We start from the raw sequence: 19,441 nt of genomic DNA on the forward strand, positions 1-19,441 counted from the left end.
TTGTGGAGGAAGGATCCAAGGGCAGATTGGGGGATACCAAGGACACAAAGATGAACGACACAATCTCTGCTTTCAGAAGCTGATAATTAAGACATTGTTGGGGCACCTGGGTGGCTCAGTGGGTTAAAGCCTCTGCCTTTGGCTCCGGCCCTGATCCCAAGGTCCTGGGTTCGAGCCCCGAATCGGGCTCTCTGCTCAGCGGGGAGCCTGCTTCCCCCACCTCTCTGCCTATCTCTCTGCCTGTTTGTGATCTCTCTCTCTCTCTGTCAAATACATAAATAAAATCTTAAAAAAATTTTTTTAAATCGGCCTAGATTTTAATGTCTACAGTTACCAAAACTTACAATTTTAGCAGAGAGCTGTTTCTTTTGGCAAAAATGACACTCCTCACATATAAGTAGCGCAGTAGGAATAAGGGTGAAATGTATACTGACCAACTTGTTTTAGAAAGTAATCACTCTCTGGTGATGAAAAAGTATGTTAAAAACACATTTCATGTGGCAGCTTGCATTAGAGTAAGAAGCAAAAAGAGGAGCACGATGGTCTGGAAAAACTCAGGTTGGGATAACTGTGTGATCTGTTGGGATCCTTCTCAGCTTTGCTTCCATGAAGTTCATGGGTAAATAAACAAGCCGATCACCTCACAACAGTCTCCCAAATGGGTCTGCCACATTGGCTTCTTCCTGAATACTTTGATTTATTTTCTGGTTCTATATTTATGGCTTTTAACTTTAAATGTCTTTCATTTTAAGCCTTATCTTCTCATCTTTGTGGAAGAAGTTTACAAAAAGCTTAATGTTACTGAAAGCTCTCATTTGCTTAAAGACAAGGCTTATTAAATAATTACGTTAGTGATAATAATGGTCTTGGCATCTACACAACAAATCGAAGAGGGAGGAAGAGGAGGGAAAACATGGGGTCCTTCAGATCCGCTTCATACTTGCAACTGACTAAGCACAGAAGAACTGGAAGAAAGGCTACTCTGTTTTTCATCAGTCATAAATCCTCTTGAATAACATGTGACAATACTACATCACAGAACTAGACACATTACCTCACTCCTTTGCTATAAACTGTCCAATGGCTCTTCATCTCAGAGCCCGAGCCAAAGTCATTGCCATGGCATGAGAGGCCTTATGGCATGGGCTCCTGGGAACCTCTCTGACTGACTTCCTCTGTTCACTACCCTCCAGCCATGGTGGCCTCTTTGCTGTTCCTTCCAGGTGCCACATATCTGCTTCCTTAGCCTTCAAATTTGTTCTGCTCACTGCCAGGAAGCCCCTTCTCCCTCCACATAAATCCCCGTATTTGCTGCAGCATTTCCTTCAAGTCTGGTCAAATGGCTTTTTCCCAGTGAGCCTTCTCTGACCACCTGAATTGAAACTACCCCCATTCTGAACTCCCCACCTCCTTTCCTGTTGTAATTTTCTCGAGCACATTGGCTCCATCTCCTGGACTACGTTATGGGCCAATGCCTTCCCTCACAGAAGTGGACTTCTTTAAGGCAGAGTCTATCTATGTCTCCAGGATCTAGAAGAGTGTTGGGCATGTGGCAGAAATGTCATAATTGTAATCACTTGTTGAAGTTGTAAGTGGCAATTAAGTGACTCATGGCTGAAAAAAAGAATTTACAGATTCAGCTTTAAAATATCGTCTTTAACAAAAAGAAAGGGGGCCACAGTTTAAAAGTAAACTTTAACTTTTCCAGATTTTCAAAATTAAAAGAGGAGAGGATCTATGTCCAGAAAAAAATTTTTTTTCAACTTAATTTCACTGCCAGCATAAGAAACTGGGTTAGCATCACGATAAAACCCTTTAATACAAAGGGGATCGGTGAGGCCTGCTGATTAACCATCTGAGGGAGGAAGAGAGAACAGTAAATTATGCTGCTTGGGTACAAGATAACACAGAGCAACAAGCAAGCTCTGAAGAAGAAACTGGTTCTTTTCTTTTCTTTTTTCTTTTCTTTTTAAAAAAAGACATCCACAGAAGGGTAAAGCGGGAACTGAAGAGGGAAAAAACAACTTGAAATGGAAAAACTGAACCTCAAAGGCAGAGAATGGTAATGTCAACGTGAAGAAGAGCAGAAATAACAAAGACCAGAAGGTACAGCTGAAGCAACAACCTGTGGTCAAGGTCACTTCAAAGTCTCTAAAGATTTAAGTTGGGAAGGGGCTTCCTATTTTTTATGACCAAGTATAAGAAAGCAAGCTTCTGACAGTGAAGGTTTCCAGAAATGAAACTAGATATACTTTAGAGAGCCATCCAAAAAGGAGCGAGCTAATTATGATGCATTTAAAGTTAATGTGCTTTGATGGATCTTCAAAAGTTTCTACATTATGGTAGAAATAAAATCACACAGGAAGAACAAGGCCATTCAAAGGAAAAGGAGGCCGGCTGTGATCTGGGAGCTGAGGGAAGCCTTTGGGGTCCCTGGCTGCCCCAGCGTGGGAAAACACTGAGCAGTGAGCAGCCCAGGCAGCCTGAAACAACAGTCCGAGGTGCCATGTACGATGCCTCCCAGACACAGCCAACTCTCTAGTGTGCTGCCATTCCAAGAAATAGATCCGGGGGTAGAACTGTTGATCAGCTGTCTTCATGAGCAACAATTACAGGGTAATCACAAGAAATCTGTGGGGTGAAAGATAGGGCCTTACTAGATAAATGTAAACTCAGCATGTGGGCCTGGATCTATCAGGAAGTGTGGACAAGGGTGAGGGTGTCCATGAAGGTGGTGATATGTCCCTTTTCCCAGAATCATTAATGATGGAGCTACACGGAATGCAGTGATTCATTAGAAGAAAGGTAAGGCAGGAGAAAGAGGATAAGGTCCCCAAAGAGAAGAAAAGTAACCCCTAAAAATTACTTAAATATGTCCAGCAATAGGGACATCATAAAATAACCCTCCAGCCATCCAATGTAATGCCATGCAACAGTAAGAAAGACGGGTGAGCTAGATCCATCTAGAATATTCTCCAAGATGTGAGATATATAGTGTGCTATCACTTGGATTAAAAAAAATAGTGAGGTACACACACAAATATATTCCTTTTATACACAGAATATCTCTGAAGGGAAGCAAAAGAAATTGGCGTTCATGGTGGCCTTGGGTTTGAGGGACACAGGAAACGAAGCGGTCAGGATGGGATACGTGCTTCTCTTCCACTGAGCATTCCCTGTGCCTGGCACATAGGAGGTGCCTGCAAATATCTGTTGGAGGAATTCAAGGACAATGAAGTTTCCCTTTTGAATCTGTTTTTAAAATGGGTACCTTTGGGTATAAGTCACGGTGGGTAAGTGTGTGTCTACATAAATGAGTGTGTCTAGATTCCACACGGCATGTTGTCTGTTTTCCTTGCCTGTTTAAGGACAAGAGTTGCTAACGATGAGGGAAGTAATCTAATCATCTGACAGGCCGTGCATAACCACCCCCCAAAGTTAAACACTGAGAAGTACAAGAGCTCATTACTTCCCAAGGACAATGGGAGTCCTGAGAATTGTTCCCACAAACAGTGGGCTCTTTAGGATAAAATGAGGCAATTTGCAATAAAGATCAGTTATGCTAGAATAACTACAGGTTCGTTTTTTTTTTTTTTAAAGTAGTTTGAACAATAGGAGTTGTTAGAGAAGCTGAAAATGCTGTTAGTTTTTTAAAACTCTAAAACATGAGGACAGCGTGACTGTAAGAAGTCTTTCTTGGCAATGCAGCTGCAATGGTGGTTTGCTCCACAAGCATTTACAAGGCCTCCCCAGATGGTGTGATCTGAAAACCCTCCCCGTCACCTACTGAATTATAGATCTCAAAGAACTGTGCACTAAATAACGAGAAGTAGAAATTTCCAGTGACATTCATAATTTCTGGAAATCCTGCAAAATTTCCCATAACACAGTTAAAGAGACTCACAGGACTCACAGGCACTAAACATGGACTTTTATTAACTGAAAACATAAATGGCTCACTCAGTAAAATTAATTTTGTGCAATTATACAACGTGAAACTGAATATTAGGATTTTAAATATGGGCTGTTTTTACTACATTAAGCGTATTAAAAATAACTATTTTGCAAAGTGACATTTACAGTTGGTGAAAAATTGACGGAACTATGGATTAAAGGAAAACACGGAGGTATGGAGTCCTTACTGTGGGTTGGGATCTGTGCTAGGTCTTTTCACTGAGCCCTCACATGAACGTTGCAAGTAACTTATTGTCCCCTTTTCACAGAACGAGAAAAATGAGATTTGAGGAAGTTAAGCAATTGCCAAAGTCCAAACCACGCAGATCTGTCCCATTCTGATTTGAAGCAATGAACTTCCCCTCCTTCATTCTCCCCTCAAAGGGGCTACATTATAAACAAAGTTGTCCTATTTAACTACAAGATATAATGTTGTCTCTGAATTTTAAGGAGAGGAAAAAAGGGGAAACTTAAAATAGGAATGACCTGTCATATTCCAAAACTTCCATTTGCCATTAAATGAGATTTTCTGAAAGCCCACTCACTAGAGAGAATTCATGAAAAATAGTCATTAAAGGTTAAAGCAGATTTTTAAAAGTTGACTTCGCCCTTACTATCCATAGGACTCTGATAAGTCCAATAACGTTACCAGACCTACTTATTTGGAGAACGTACAATGTGTGTCCTCCTCCTCCTCTAACACCACCAAAGGACTGGTCCGACATGTGTCGGCTGCAGGCAGAGACAGCAGAGGGAGGAATGAGGGCTTGATGGTACTAAGTGCCAGCATGGAAGCCAGCTTGATCACAGTCTCACAACAAGGCCTAGACAATACTAAGAGACAAGCACAAGGGCGGGCGATTCTGTCAATGACTGCAATCATCAATTCACTCCCTCATTTCCCCTGGCAGAACGAAGGCCTGCTCTGTGACTTCTGAGTGAAGTTGGTCCCGCTCGTCCCTTTCTTGGTTTGGGCACAGTTCCATTACCCCATCTGTTTGGGACCCCTCCGGCCTTCTGCTGAACATGGAGTAGTGTGAACGGGCAGAGGGAGGAGAGTCCCCGCTCTTGAAACAGGCTCCCTGACCTAGGCTCAGAACACAAGTTGCCAAAGTCTAGCCACAAAAGAGCCAAAACTTTCAGATGTTGTTTAGGTTTTAATTTTCTTAAACTGTAAAACCCTATTTTTAATTTTATTTGCTGGCATCCCTGTTCTCGCTCTCACTTGGCTTTCAAATGATAAATTCCAGTTGGGGTTCAAACTGTTTCCCAAGATGGTCTCTGGTTAAAACATATTTGGTTAAACCCTGGAGAAGTAGGAGATAAAAAGAAACCGCTCATAACACAAGGGAGCTCAACTTCATTTTCTTTGAAAAACCTATAAACACACTGAGCCATTGCCTACCCTCTCTCCAAGGCACCACCCAGCCTCTGCAGCAACAGAGTCAACAAGAATTCCTTCAGCACTGACTACAGAGTGCACTGTAGAATGTGCTGGCAACAGGCACACTGTTGTTCTGTGTCTAAGGACTCAGGATGCCAAATATAATTTCTAGTCCACTTATCTGGAGCACTAAGACCTCCTAGAGTCAGTACATCTAGGACCCAGATTTCAGGCAATCTGATACCATACAGATAGGCACTTCCCCAATCGGGTATCTTGTATCCAGAGTCCAGTTTTGTCCATTCTGCTCACACACTTCCCTGCTCTGTAGAGCCACATTCTCAGCTAACACCTTCTCCCTCCCTCCTGTAATGACACCCCCCAGCGACAGCCAGGCACCCTCCCTGCAGCAAGGGACTGTGAGAGCCGTCCTGCGAGAGAGCGGATTCACTCCCTAGATTAGCAAGGAAGGCGATGCTTGCTGAGCACGAGTTTCTTCACTTCCTAGTACTTATCAAACACTTTACATACACTATGTCGTTTAATTGTCACAAAAACCTGAGTTAGAAATTTCCATTAAGGGGTTCCTGGGTGGTGCAGTCGGTTAAGCGTCCGACTCTTGATTTTAGCTCAGGTCCTGACCTCGTGGATCGGGAGCTGGAGCTCCAAATCAGGCTCTGTGCTCAGCACGAATTTGCCTGGATATTCTCTCCCTCTGCCCTTTCCCCAACTTGTGCATGTGCCTCCCCATCGCTCTCAAATAAATTAATTAATTAAAAATCTTTTTAAAAAAGAGAGAGCAAGAGCGATTATTGCGAAGTACTTTTTATAGATCAAGACTTTGAAGCTGGTTCAGTAACGGTGCTGGGATTCAAAACCCAGGCCTGGCGGACATGCTGACTGAGCTTACTGAGCACAGTGATGGCCTCTATCATGGTTATGAAAACATGGGGCTTGGGGTTCAGAAAGGTGTGGTTTCAGCTCCTGGCTTTCTCTTGCGGCTTGGGAAAGTCACTCTCTGAGCCTAACTGTCCTATTTACAAAATGGGCATAAGAATATCTTGCTGCAAAGGTCACAGTCAGGATTAAGTGAAAAAAGTACCCATGAAGGTGCCAGGACAGTGCCTATGACAGTTAGATAATCAGCAGACATTAACCTTTCGCTTTCTCTTGACAAGAAGTCTATGAGGTTCCCAACAGTTATTTTTGGTGAGAAGGAAAAAAAAATGCACAAATCTTGAATGCTAATTATATAGAAATAGTACTGAATCCTTAAATTGATGTTTCTTTTTTGAAAAGTAAATAAAGGAAAGAGGGAAGGAATGGCTATTATTTGTGAATAATGGTCCCAATAAAACTGTAAAGCATTTTTTCCTTCACACCCTCTCCAGCCACCTCTTAGAGCAACTCCACTGTCCCCACATTTCAGCTATCCTATCAACCCCTCTTCCTCCCTGCCCCCAAGTTTCCCATCCCTCTTGACAAAGTGCTAATCAGAGGAACCATTATAGTGAAAAGGAGTTAACATATGTGCATTTTAAAGAGTTGTTTACTGGGATACTCTTCCCTGATTTTGTTTATATTGAGTATAGAGGCTAATTGCTGTTCCCAGCCCTGGCCTAGAAGAAAGTCACTCCCCTTAGCAGACTGGGAGTGGGGGTGAGCCCAGGTCTCAGTGGCCCTGGAAGGGAAGGAGCCTAGAGCAGAACTAGGGATGCTGGCCACAGCTCTCAGGACCTGAGAGTAAGAGCCACGGTGATTTTGCCATTTAGGAGGGGAAAATATCCTCTCACAGAGGACAGGGACAGGTCAACCATAATTTGAAAACACTTTCTTGTAGATTTCAGTGTTTTGGGTGAGGAAGTCATTAAGAAGAAAATTTAAGATAGCTTAAAAAAAGATATAAGGAAAAGGTGGGTACAGAAAGAGGAGCCCATAAATTAAATAAATTAGACATGTAAATATATCAGGAAGCAAGAGGAAATAAGCATTCTTTATGAAAGAATTTGAAATCCCATTACCTAAAATGTTAATGGCAATAAAAGGAAAACTAATATGACAGGGTTTGTTGAGTTCAAGTAACTAATTACTCTTCTTGGACCACATATTTCATGTCCCAAATGAAAATATAAAAAGCTTTATCATTTAAAATACATTTTAATAATCCTCCATTTCAATGAATTTTTCCTTCTTTTTAATTATCAGTCCTTTTATCAGTCCTTATTTTTGGGAGGAATTTTGGATTTCAAGTGCTTCTGATGAAAAGCAGTTGAGAACTATGAAACCTTTTAATTTTTAATACAGTTAAAAGATAAAGTTCTTAATCTTTTGGGCCAAAAAATTATAACATGCACAAGACTGTATTAATTATTACAAAACAGTCAATTTTGTATCTTTACCCAAATCTAAGAATGACTGAGTAGGATGAAAACGTAACAGTTTATGATCTATGGGGGACACAAAGAAGACAAATAGAAACTTGTGAAATGCTTTATTAATTCCATTCTCCATTTCTTATTCTTACTGTTAATATTAACTAGAATTATTAAGACTCTAGGCCCCTCCTGGTGCTTCAGGGATCCTCTACCATCAGTGAGCTCCCAGCCTTCCCTGACCATCCTATCTAAAAGTACCTGCTCAGCCCCATGTGATCACCTGCTGTTTCTTCCTCTGCTCTTACTATCCTTCATTATAATGATATTATATTATCTGTTTCCTCCTGTTGGAATACAAGCTCCAAGTAAGAGGAGCTTATTTTATTCATTGCCAAGACCTCAGTCTCCAGATCAGTATCTGATACACAGCCATCGCACAGTATGTTATATACTAAATGAGTGAACTATTAACTCTCAATTATATTGTCTTGCTTTCTCCTTTGCTTTTGCTCAACACAAAAATATAAAGTGCGAGACACCAATTAGGAGTATTTGGGCTCTATCTCCTCCTCAGGCTACTGCCCTATTTCCTTTCTTTTCTTCATGAGAAAATTAAATAGTAGTTAGTGTGTATGGTCCCTATCTCTACTCACCAGCTTCTATTCATTCCTCAATCCCCTATACCTTAAATTCCATTATGTAGTCCTAAAATGTCCTTCTGTCAGGAGTCAGATTTTGTGCTTAATTTATTATATCTCATTTAATCCTCCACCAACTCTTAATATTAACATCACCAGTCTACAGACACGGAAATGGAGTATTTCCTGAAAGGGCACAAGGCTGGTAAGTGAGAGTAAAATTTGAACCCAGGTCTGTCTGGCACTAAAGCTGTTCTCCCTTACATTCTAACACACTGAACTTATTACTAAAGCGTTTCACAACTTATCTAGTTACATGTCAGTCTCCTCTGGTGGCTGGTGAGTGCCATATAATAGGAAGCCATAGCATCATTGCTGGAGAGAGAGTTAATACACAGAGTGATTCCCTTCAGTGTCCTGGGCCATTCTTGCCTGGGTGGCCTTCTTTTACAGAGCTTCTAGTGAGCAAATCAGGTTCACACCAAAATGTCATTTTTTAAAAGCAACAATTACACAATAAATTTAATGGCACTTCCAAATACTGATGTATTTTTTTATGATGTGAATGAAGAAAAAAATTATTACAAAGGTGTTTTATAATTTTAGAGATAATATAGGTTTTGTAATTCTATACCACCTGCTTTTGAAATGAAGTCAATGAAGAACACTGGGACTGAACAAAAAAGTCTAAAAATGCTGAAAGAACTTCTGGATTCCTCATGTGGCAAGTCCTGCCCCTTTAATAAACTTGATCAAACATCAGGGCTTCAGTGCTGTGGCCTATGGTTTGGATCTGGGGGATTTCCTTTTTTGGTGGTTGTGGGGGAGAGGGAGTTCCTCAGGGAAAAGCAAACAAATTATATCACATATTAAAAGGAGGGCAGAGGTCTGGCTTTGGTTCTTCCTTTTGCTACTGGAATGGGTCTGAGCAAGATAATAATCCTTATTGGACTTTAGTTGCCTCCTTTAATGAGAGAGGATTACAGTGGATCATCACGTCTCAAAGTGTGGTCTGCCAACCCTGGGAAGGGTCCCAACACTGTCTTCTCATACTAATAAGATGCCATTTGCCTTGCCCAGTGCGTTGATCTTTGCATCTGTTGCACTAATGGGACAAAAGGGAGAATTGGGTAAAACTGCTCTGACACCGTAGCCTGAATTCAAGCAGTGACAGCAAACTGTCCACACAGCCATATTCTTTACCAACACACTCTCTCAGTACAGTAACACAGAGGCAGCACAAAATTTTAGTTTTATAAAAACCATGCCTTTTACATGCCTTTTACAAACTCTGTGTGATGGAATGGTTCATACTTGCAGAACCTCCCGCTGCACACCGAAGGATGACTTGAGGCCAAGCACTTGAGCCACGGAGTTGCAAAGCTGAACTAGTGGCTTTTGTCACGGAATGCCACTTCTACCTGACACTACAGCTGACAGACACATATTGAAAGAGCATGGTCAAATTTAGGTACTTGGCAGACATTTTCTCAAAAGTGAATGAACAGAGCTTGTCACTACAAGAAAAAACATCTGATGGTAACCGTTGCCAGTGATAAAACTCATTCTTAAAAGTGGCAGAATTTTGGAAAACATGACTCCATCACTGGGAGCTTGAAGCTTCCCAATACTCAATGATTTTTGAAATGAGACTGGCAGTTACATGAACAAATCTTTCAAATACTGAGTAAAATGTTATATAGAAGATCTGCAAACTCAATGAACTTCCCCCCCCAAAAAACCAATACCTGATGTCACATGTATGGTTAAAAGACTCACTCAAGAGTAAGACCAAAACGTAGAAGAAGAGAAGTACCGTGACGTGGTTTCAAATTTCTTATCACAACTAAACTTTAAGAAGTGACCTGACTTATTTGAAGTCAATTACAGCTATCGGACATATTTTGGTGTTGTATCAAAGAAAAAGAGGCACAATTACCTGAAAAGGCTATTAATATACTCCCTCTGTTTCCAGCTACTGGAAAGCTGGATTTCCTACAAACACCTCAACATAAATGACATATCACAACATACTGTATGTAAGACCAGATGTGTGACTCTGCCATTTTTAATGAAGCCAGACTTGTAAGACATATTTGCCAAGAACAAAAGTCAATGCCAGTCTTCTCATTAAATGTTTCTAATTACATAAAATAGGTTACTTATATTAAGCTGTAATGAGCATCTTATTCTTATTTTAAAATGAACTCACAAATATATACATATATATATTTTTTCAGTTTATAATCTCAAATATGATAAATATCAATATATACAATGGATACACACAAATGTTCTTTAGAGTCCTCAAATTTTTAGGAGTATAAAGGGGTCCTGAAACTAAAAAGTTTGAGAACTGCAAACTTAGATAAAATCTAATGTCCCAGCTCTTCTGAGAGTCTATGATTTTTTCTGTTGGGTTTGTGAATGAGAACAGAAGATAAAATCTGGAAATGTCTTGCTTTTGGTTGATAAGTTTCTATTACTTTCACTGTGGTTTCCTGTGAGAATATAATATGGCAGATCCATAGGACAGAGTTTTGAAAATAAAGCATCTAAAGGTAATTTATCCTAATAAAAATATCAGCTATAATTAAGACTCCAGTAGTTGGAAATGTTAGAATGAAGATTAAGTAATGAAATGCTTGACAAAAATCTTACAAAGGTGTAATGCTTCAGAAATTTATTTTACTTAGTGTGAATTTATATTCATGGAATAGCTCATAAATTACATTTAAACTAATGATGTTTGTACTTTCCCCCAATTTAAAGAAATGTCATCACAAGGTTCTCTTGGTAGTATAAAATCTTTTAAAACACAGAGCATTGTTTTTAACGAACTTGTAACAAAATGCATTCAAAATCGTTTTAAATTATTTTATCAAACAAAACTAGTACGTTTTTGTTTCTAGTATAAGTTGCATGTTGGAATTTCTGTAAGGATCTTAATAATTTTGGTGCCAATTAATTTACAGATAGGACAGTATGTTTATTCCATTAAAGCATTGTAAGACTTACGTATTTCTGTTCTTATTAGTATTAGATTTTTACAAACATGAAATGCCTAGCCTACATTTCTGGCTTGCAAAGCATCCTAAATACCTCTGTCAAACTTCTTTGCTTTTATCTATGCTCAACTCATCATACCAACCATCTGCATAAATAAAGATGTAAGCATCTGCTATATGGCAAATGGTCTCAGGGGCAGATGTTTCCATCCTTGTGTTCATGTCACTGGGGCTGGATACATTATTTGAACAGATGTACACAATCTGAAAGTGTTGTGTCCCTCAGTGAAATGTCTCCAACTGCTTTCTATCAAAGAACATAAATGCTATTTGCACCTGCATTTATGTTAATAATATAAAGGCAGCGGGGGTTCTGACAAAGTGGAATGTGATGCTATGAAATATATTTGCATGGTTAATTGGAGCTTCTGAGAGACTCTGCTGCCAAATGGCCGCAATGACATTGATACATGCCCAAGCGGACTATCTGATTAGTAGCCTGTTTTTTAAGCAGGGGAATATTGCTATTTCAAACAACAAACTCATAATCTGAATTTACTAATAAGAATATTCTAAACCCTAGCATGATAGCTCAAAATAGGAAAATAACTTCCAATATAAGGTCTACCTGATAAGCTGCAGGCCACCCAGGTCATTTCCATTTTGTTCTATAAGGAAATTTCTATAGGAATTTGTGTGTTTTCCATTTGTAATGCTGTCAACAGCATAACATACCAATAGTCTATAGTGGTATTTTGCAGAGGTTATTACACTGGAAAGTTCCAATTTCCAACATTAAGTAAGTTAACCAAAACCAGCTTGAAAATGTCAATTTGTAGATGGTCTATGACATAAAATGGTACCAAAAGTCCAAGAACAGCATTTATACCACTAGTTAAGGTCAAAATGTTTCCATATGAATGTCACATATTTGGAAACTTAATATGTTGGTAATACATAGGGAATAATCCACCCCCCCCCAATAATGAGGTGACAAAGCCATGTTAACCACTAAATGCAAAACATCAGATTATAGTGGTTCTCCTTGCTACTGTGCATTAAATGTGAGGGCTGAAGAGCTAAAGAATTTGCATTAATAGTTGTATTCATACCTTTACTGAGCTAAAAACTTGTGGTCTCTTTCAAATAATATATTTATTACTTTACTTTTATTTTTTTAAAAGATTTTATTTGAGAGAGAGAACATATGAGAGCACAAGTGGTGGGAAGGGACAGAGGGAGAGGGAGAAACAGACTTCCCACTGAGCCGGCAGCCCAACTCGGGGCCCGATCCCAGGACCCTGAGATCAGGATCTAACCTGAAGGCAGACACTTAACAGACTGAGCCACCCAGGCACCTTATATTTATTACTTTATGAAATTGACATTGATGATATCAGTTATCTCTGTGTTGATAACATCAAAGTGTTCCCTGAGTTTTATTTATTTATTTTTAAAGATTTTATTTATTTATTTGACAGAGATCACAAGTAGGCAGAGAGGCAGGCAGAGAGAGAAGGGGAAGCAGCCTCCCCACCGAGCAGAGAGCCTGATGTGGGGCTCGATCCCAGGACCCTGAGATCATGACCCGAGCCGAAGGCAGAGGCTTTAACCCACTGAGCCACCCAGGTGTCCCAGTTCCCTTAGTTTTAATATGCTATACTCATAAATGCCAAAAATCAACTTTGCACAAAATTCTTATATTTGAGCTAAATGTTACCCAAAGTAACTTATTTGGCACATTATTCTGAGATTTACATTGCATTTTAAAAGAATTTACAAGGTAAATTATAGTTGATGCTCATTATTTCCAGATTCTAGAGGTACAAATTTCACCCGCTTGCTAAAATTTCTTTACAGTCCCCAAATCCATACCGGTGATGCCTGTGTGGTCATCTGTGGACACGTACAAGCGAAACACCGAGTCATGCCACACACACATTCTCAGCCGTGGCTGATGCTCTCTGCCTTCTTGCAGCTCTTCTATTACAAACAAGTGTCATTTTCGTGCTCTATTTAGTGTCACCTTTTTCTTACTTTTTCCCTTTTTGGTTGGTGATTTCACTGTCAAGCATAGGGCTGCTATGCTGTCCAGTGTTCCTAAGTGTGAGAAAACACGGATGTGCTTTGTAGAAAAAAGACATGTGTTAGATAAGCTTTGTTTAAGGCATGAGTGATCATGCTGTGTTTGTGAGCTCAGGGTTAAGGACTCCACAGAAAGCTAGGTTCTGTACTGATAGTTGATGAAAATACTGTGCTGTGACCAGAGCCTCACAGGAACCTAATGGTGTGGAGCAACAGTTCAGTATTAGCTACAACCTTATAGCGCAGGGCTCTCATGAATGAGGAGCATCAACTGTATCTTATCTCATCTGGCTGGTCCAGAGCAAGAATTACTATTCCCAGTTGAGAGATGAAGGGAAAGACTCACTGATTTGGCCAAGATCAAAGAGCCTGAAAAGAAGGGTGGAAGGGTCAAGAGAGCTCAACTTCAGCTCTTAGTTCAGTAATTTTTCCCCAGACTGAGGGAGCAGGAAGAGAGGGGGAAGGGAGGAGGGGGGAGAGGAGAAGAGAAGATAGGACCGGAACTTAAGAAGCAGCTTTGAGGGGGCGCCTGGGTGGCTCAGTGGTTAAAGCCTCTGCCTTTGGCTCGGGTCATGGTCCCAGGGTCCTGGGATTGAGCCCCACATCGGGCTCTCTGCTCAGCAGGGAGCCTGCTTCCCCCTCTCTCTCTGCCTGCCTCTCTGCCTACTTGTGATCTCTGTCTGTCAAAAAAAAAAAAAAAAAAAAAAATCTTAAAAAAAAAAAAAAAGAAGCAGCTTCGATACCATGATGTAAAGAGTCAAACTGTAGTTAGATAATAAGACAATAAACCATTTTTAGGTTAAGTCCTCATAGAAAGTAAACTGTTCTCATAGGCAGCACAGCTTTACTGAAACTGAGCCGAAATTGGAGAGCTTCATTTGGATTTCCTTTTTCCTTCTGTGCTCCTTCCTCAAGGTCTCTCCAAAGGCAGTACGTATTTGTTAAATGAACACGCAGACTTGGGAACTCCATCTTGGTGTTTTGTCAAGAAGCACAGATTAAAATGTTTTCACAGCATCTAAATCTAAGGATTTTTTTGAAGTTTGAGTTTTTAAAGCATTTTCAACAAAATTTAATGTATATATGAGAAGCCACTACATGCCAAAGTGCTTGAAAGCCTGCCAGAGACAAAAAAAAATTCATCAAGAAGTTTATGAAGAACCTGATTCTAGGAGCCTAGAAGAACATTTTGCTAAACTTAAAAAAAAAAAAAAATTCACTACTTTCCCCAACTGTTCCCTGAGTTCTAATATGCTATACTCACAAATACTAAAATGTTTATGTTGAATGTAAGTATATATATATTTTAAGTCTACATTTTTAAGCCATACCATAATTATTTTAAAAGTATTTTATTAAATCTGAAAATCCAGGTTTTTTGTTTTTTTTTGTGTTTTTTTTTAGATCCAAATCTGAATTCACATGATACATGGTAAGGGCCATGACTGCAGTGTTAAACACTGTACAGGTTTTGGAATTGAGTCAGGACTGACTGCATATTTAGCTAACTGCTGTGGTTCCAAAGGGGGTCATTAAGACCCTCTTGCCTCAAAGCATCTGCTGTGGTCTCACTCCCACTTATTATTTAGTCTTATTGACTAAAAATAGCACTCACAATTTGAAAACTACCTTGGAACAATGCAAATGTTATGACAGAGCTGAGAAGAATGTTGGAAGACCTGTGTAAGAAGACCCTTCTACCTGCAGCACACTTGCCTCGTTAATGGCAAAACTGAATTGTGAAGTTGGCAAAAGATGAATTTCGAATGACTCCAGTAAAACAGACCCTCCCTGGGCTTAAATGAAGACTCTTTCCTGTCCAATGAACAGTAGGACTTGTTTCAACCAACTACCTGGAGACCAACAATTCATCCTGTCTTCTCTGAGGAGCAAACTTCGATCCTTCATTGGCATCACCACAGTGAACTTTCTGGCACATGGAAAGCATAAACTGTCCCGTCAAAGAACCATGGGGCAGAGCTGCTCATTTGTGTATTCCTTATCTGGCAAGTAAAAAATTCATGTGCATTTTCAATCACTGTGGTGGTTTTGTCTGTCCTTCAACAAATTTAAAGTAGATGTTACAACAACTGTAGTTGGCCTTATTCCATTGTTTTCATACTTTTTTTTTTCATAACATGGTCTATTACTTGCTACAATTTGCTATTTTCCAACACGAAATACCCACCCTTATAATTCTATTATCTTACCATTTGAAAATATCAAGCAAAAAACCAGAAAGTTATGGGAAAACCATAAATCCTATCTCCAAATCCCGAATGAGTGAGAAGACAGAATATCGTAATGAAGTAAGTCTAACAAACTTCTAGAGATTCGATAAGTAATACTTTCACACAAAAAGGAATAATGATGACACTAAATTATACTGGAAAGCTTTTAATATACTACAGATTATCATTAGAGTGATATTATGATATTAAATCCCCTTATCCAAAATTAGAAAACATTTAAATAGAAGGCACTAGAATTTCTAATTAGTTTCCTCCAGTTCTTTCTCAGCATTAAGCCCATATCCCTTGACCCCTAAAGTCCACTTCTTTGTGTTCTACACACGGATTAATGTCCTGAACAAATGTCATCTCCTCTGGTGTGTTTCCCCCCCAAAACATCAGCCTCAAAACTTCTGGCCTAACCAATGATCCCTTCATCCAGGTTCGCAAAGGACGTCATACTTTCAATACAGCATTTGCCATGAGTTTAGTTAATTACATACATGTCTGCTCTTCTAATAGGATTTTGTGTTTTGTAAAAGCACAAAGATTCCTCATATCTTTGGATCTGACTAGTTAACTATTATATTGGTGATCATTAAATCTGGTTCCACCATGGAAATTTTGTTAGGAGACACTATGTGACACATTGGGTTTTCTTAAGCTCCACAACTCTGCTAGTAATATCTTAACCTGAATTTCATTATTTTTTTTTTTTTTTAAGATTTTATTTATTTATTTGACAGAGAGAGATCACAAGTAGACAGAGAGGCAGGCAGAGAGAGAGAGAGAGGGAAGCAGGCTCCCTGCTGAGCAGAGAGCCCGATGCGGGACTCGATCCCAGGACCCTGAGATCATGACCTGAGCCGAAGGCAGCGGCTTAACCCACTGAGCCACCCAGGCGCCCCCTGAATTTCATTATTAATATGTATAATATATGTTCATGTGTATTTATAAGTCTGAAATGTTTAAGTACCATAATTTTAGATAGCCATCAACGATGTGTTAAATAAATTACTCAGCATTTGATTAACAAATGACATGTGCCCAGCACATGTCTCATGTCACATAACTGATTACATTTGAAGACAAAAACATAAATTCATATGGCTGATCAAAGAAGAAAAAGGGGAATGATCTAAAAATAGAACTAGAAATGCTCTTTATAGATTTACCCTGTGACACAGGGAACACATAGTGAGTTTTGGATTTTGATAGCTCTGGGTTCAAGTCTTAGCTGTGACTTCCCTGATTGGTGATCTTGGTAAAAGTAACCAATCTCCCTGAACCTGTCAAAGATTATACCTAATTTATGGTGAGGATTAAAGAAAACAAAGTTGTGGGCAGAGTGAGTACCACACTGGAGGCACTTGATTAATTGAGCTCTTTTAGTTATTTTATCTTTTTCTCTGTTAAATTCTGGGCTTGGGGCTCAAGCATCTCTGGTCCCAGAAAAGACTGACAAAGTATTTACGAGTGCTACTGAACTCCTTGCTAGTCTTGAAGGTATCTTATTTTCTGGCTAGGCCCATGGAGGTAACTAAGCTCATGCAGCTCAAGAAGTAGACACGAAAAAAAAAAAAAAAAAAAAAACCAGAATAAGGCCTGATGAGAAACAAAGGAGGCAGGAGGCATGAGAGGTGACATGAATGACTCTCCCATATAGATGGAAACCAAGCGGCTCATTGCTTCATTACACAGATTTACTACCTTTTAGAGATGGAGAAGAATATCTAGTAATCCTGGCTTTACTAATGGGGAAACTGAGGCTTACAAGCAAAATAAGTTGTCTGAAGTTCCACAGCTGGTTGGCAGTAGATGTGGGAAAGGAGGCCAGTTTTCCTGACATTCAGTCCTGCGCTCTTCCTTCTAAGCAGTCACACCTCTAGCCCAGATGAACAAGGTGATACCAGCTAGGATACTAAGTTTCCAACCCCTTGATCAGCTACCTACTACTACAGATATCTTCCAAAGGATATACACCAGAAAACACTCACAGGAAATGCACACTTTCTGTTTCTAGTTAGGGTTCTCTCCTTTCTCTCTCACCCCATGCCCTTTCTTGCCCTTGTGCTCAGGACTGGATCTCATGTGAGTCTTAAGGACACTTACTCTTCCTTTGGTCAAATGTCTGGACCAGAAGTAAGCCTGAGGTCCGCTTTGTATTTACTTCCCTTGGGTCCCCATGGATCATGCTTGGTGTTTTAAGGTACCTGGTACCTGAAGGTACCTGAAGCAGGAGGCAGTCATGCTCATCTCATTACATCAGCCTCCTCAGATGGAGAGAGCCCAGATATCAATAATGACCATTAAGAGGATAGCCACTAACATCTTACAGTGCCTCGTACGCAAGTAGGAATATGCTGGGTGATTCATGTGCATATCTCCTTTCATCTCCATGTGACCATAGGGTAGTACTTACTATGTTCATTTTACAGATTTATAGAGGAGAAAGTGGAGTCAAGTGATGTACCTAAGATATGCAATTCGGTGGTAGAACTGAGTGTCAGACCTGGACTCTATGCTCTTAACAGTTATGATGCTTCCTTTTGGTAGAGAGATCAAAGAGTGTTTGCTACGGTTAAGGGTTCTTTATAGCGAATTCCCTTCATTCATTAAAAGTTATGTCTTCCATGAAGGAAGCCCAAATTCGCATTATTAAAGACATTATTTTTCTCACATACATATCAAAACTTCTCTTCTGTGTAGAAGAGAACATGTAGGGGCAGGTGAAAGACTTGAATTCTTCCTAAAGGTCAGAGTTTGCCCTTGACGGTGACGGAAGTTTAATTACTCTTTATTCAGAAAAAACTCTATCTCCACCTATAAACTGCTTTTCTGAAACCTCCAAGAGTTCCTTTTAAAAAAGCCATGACTTTCTTTACAAATCATGTGGGGCTGGATCTGAATAAAGTAATTCCTGTTTCTTTCTAAATGACTATGAGAAGAAACAAGTCAAAGAAATGTATTAGTGAATATCCCCTCTCTCTACATGTGTGTTGTACGTGTGCATGTGTGTAAGAATATATATATACACATATATAGTCTTCTCATTAAAACACGTCATTCTGTTTCACCAAAATCAATACCTGATAATTGCCGTTGACTTCAATGGGTGCCAACTAACTGCTGACTCATGGCCTGGGTTTTGTGAGCTTTGTGTGGGGATGAGATGGTCCTGCTCTCAGGGAGTTCTCAGTCAAACATACATGTCCTTCATACGCTTCAGTAATTTACCAAAGGAAATCAACTTTCTGATATAATTAGAATTTTTTTCTCAGTTCCAGGAAATAAATTACCTCTGGTTGGGGGACAGTGGCACTGAATGTGTCAATTTCCACTATTTATAACACACGCATTACCACTTTCCTCAGCACGGTTTATCTTACCTTGATCTTTTGGTGGTACTGAGAGAGAATTCTGCATTATGATATGCTGGAAGTGAATAGCAACTTTCCTAGAAAGAACCAAGCACAAATAATAATTAGAAACCAATTCAGATGCCTTGTTAATACATACAAACAATGTACATTATAAGCTCTTTAAAAACTCTTCCTAGTTTTAATCTGAGTAATAAGAAATGGACTGCACTATTAAGAAACTCATTTTTTTTTTAAAGATTTTATTTATTTATTTGGCAGACAGAGATCACAAGTAGGCAGAGAGGCAGGCAGAGAGAGAGAGAGGAAGGGAAGCAGGCTCCCTGCTGAGCAGAGAGCTCGATGCGGGGCTCGATGCGGGGCTCGATCCCAGGACCCTGGGATCA

General features: G+C 39.7%; 1 protein-coding gene across 3 annotated transcripts in view; it reads right to left on the reverse strand.

Annotated features, from left to right (window-relative positions):
* LOC111155604 (zinc finger protein 438) overlaps positions 1-19,441 on the reverse strand; it is a 172,566-nt gene that overhangs the window by 5,432 nt on the left and 147,693 nt on the right. For all 3 annotated transcript variants that reach the window (XM_022515868.1, XM_022515869.1, XM_022515866.1), the window contains one exon: positions 19,065-19,132. In XM_022515868.1, the coding sequence (XP_022371576.1) occupies positions 19,065-19,101 (37 nt within the window). In that variant the 5' untranslated portion in view covers positions 19,102-19,132. The remainder of the gene's footprint in view (positions 1-19,064; positions 19,133-19,441) is intronic.

This window comes from Enhydra lutris, unplaced genomic scaffold, assembly GCF_002288905.1.
Source record: "Enhydra lutris kenyoni isolate GAN:26980312 unplaced genomic scaffold, ASM228890v2 scaffoldscaffold42, whole genome shotgun sequence".
Classification (NCBI taxonomy): domain Eukaryota; kingdom Metazoa; phylum Chordata; class Mammalia; order Carnivora; family Mustelidae; genus Enhydra; species Enhydra lutris.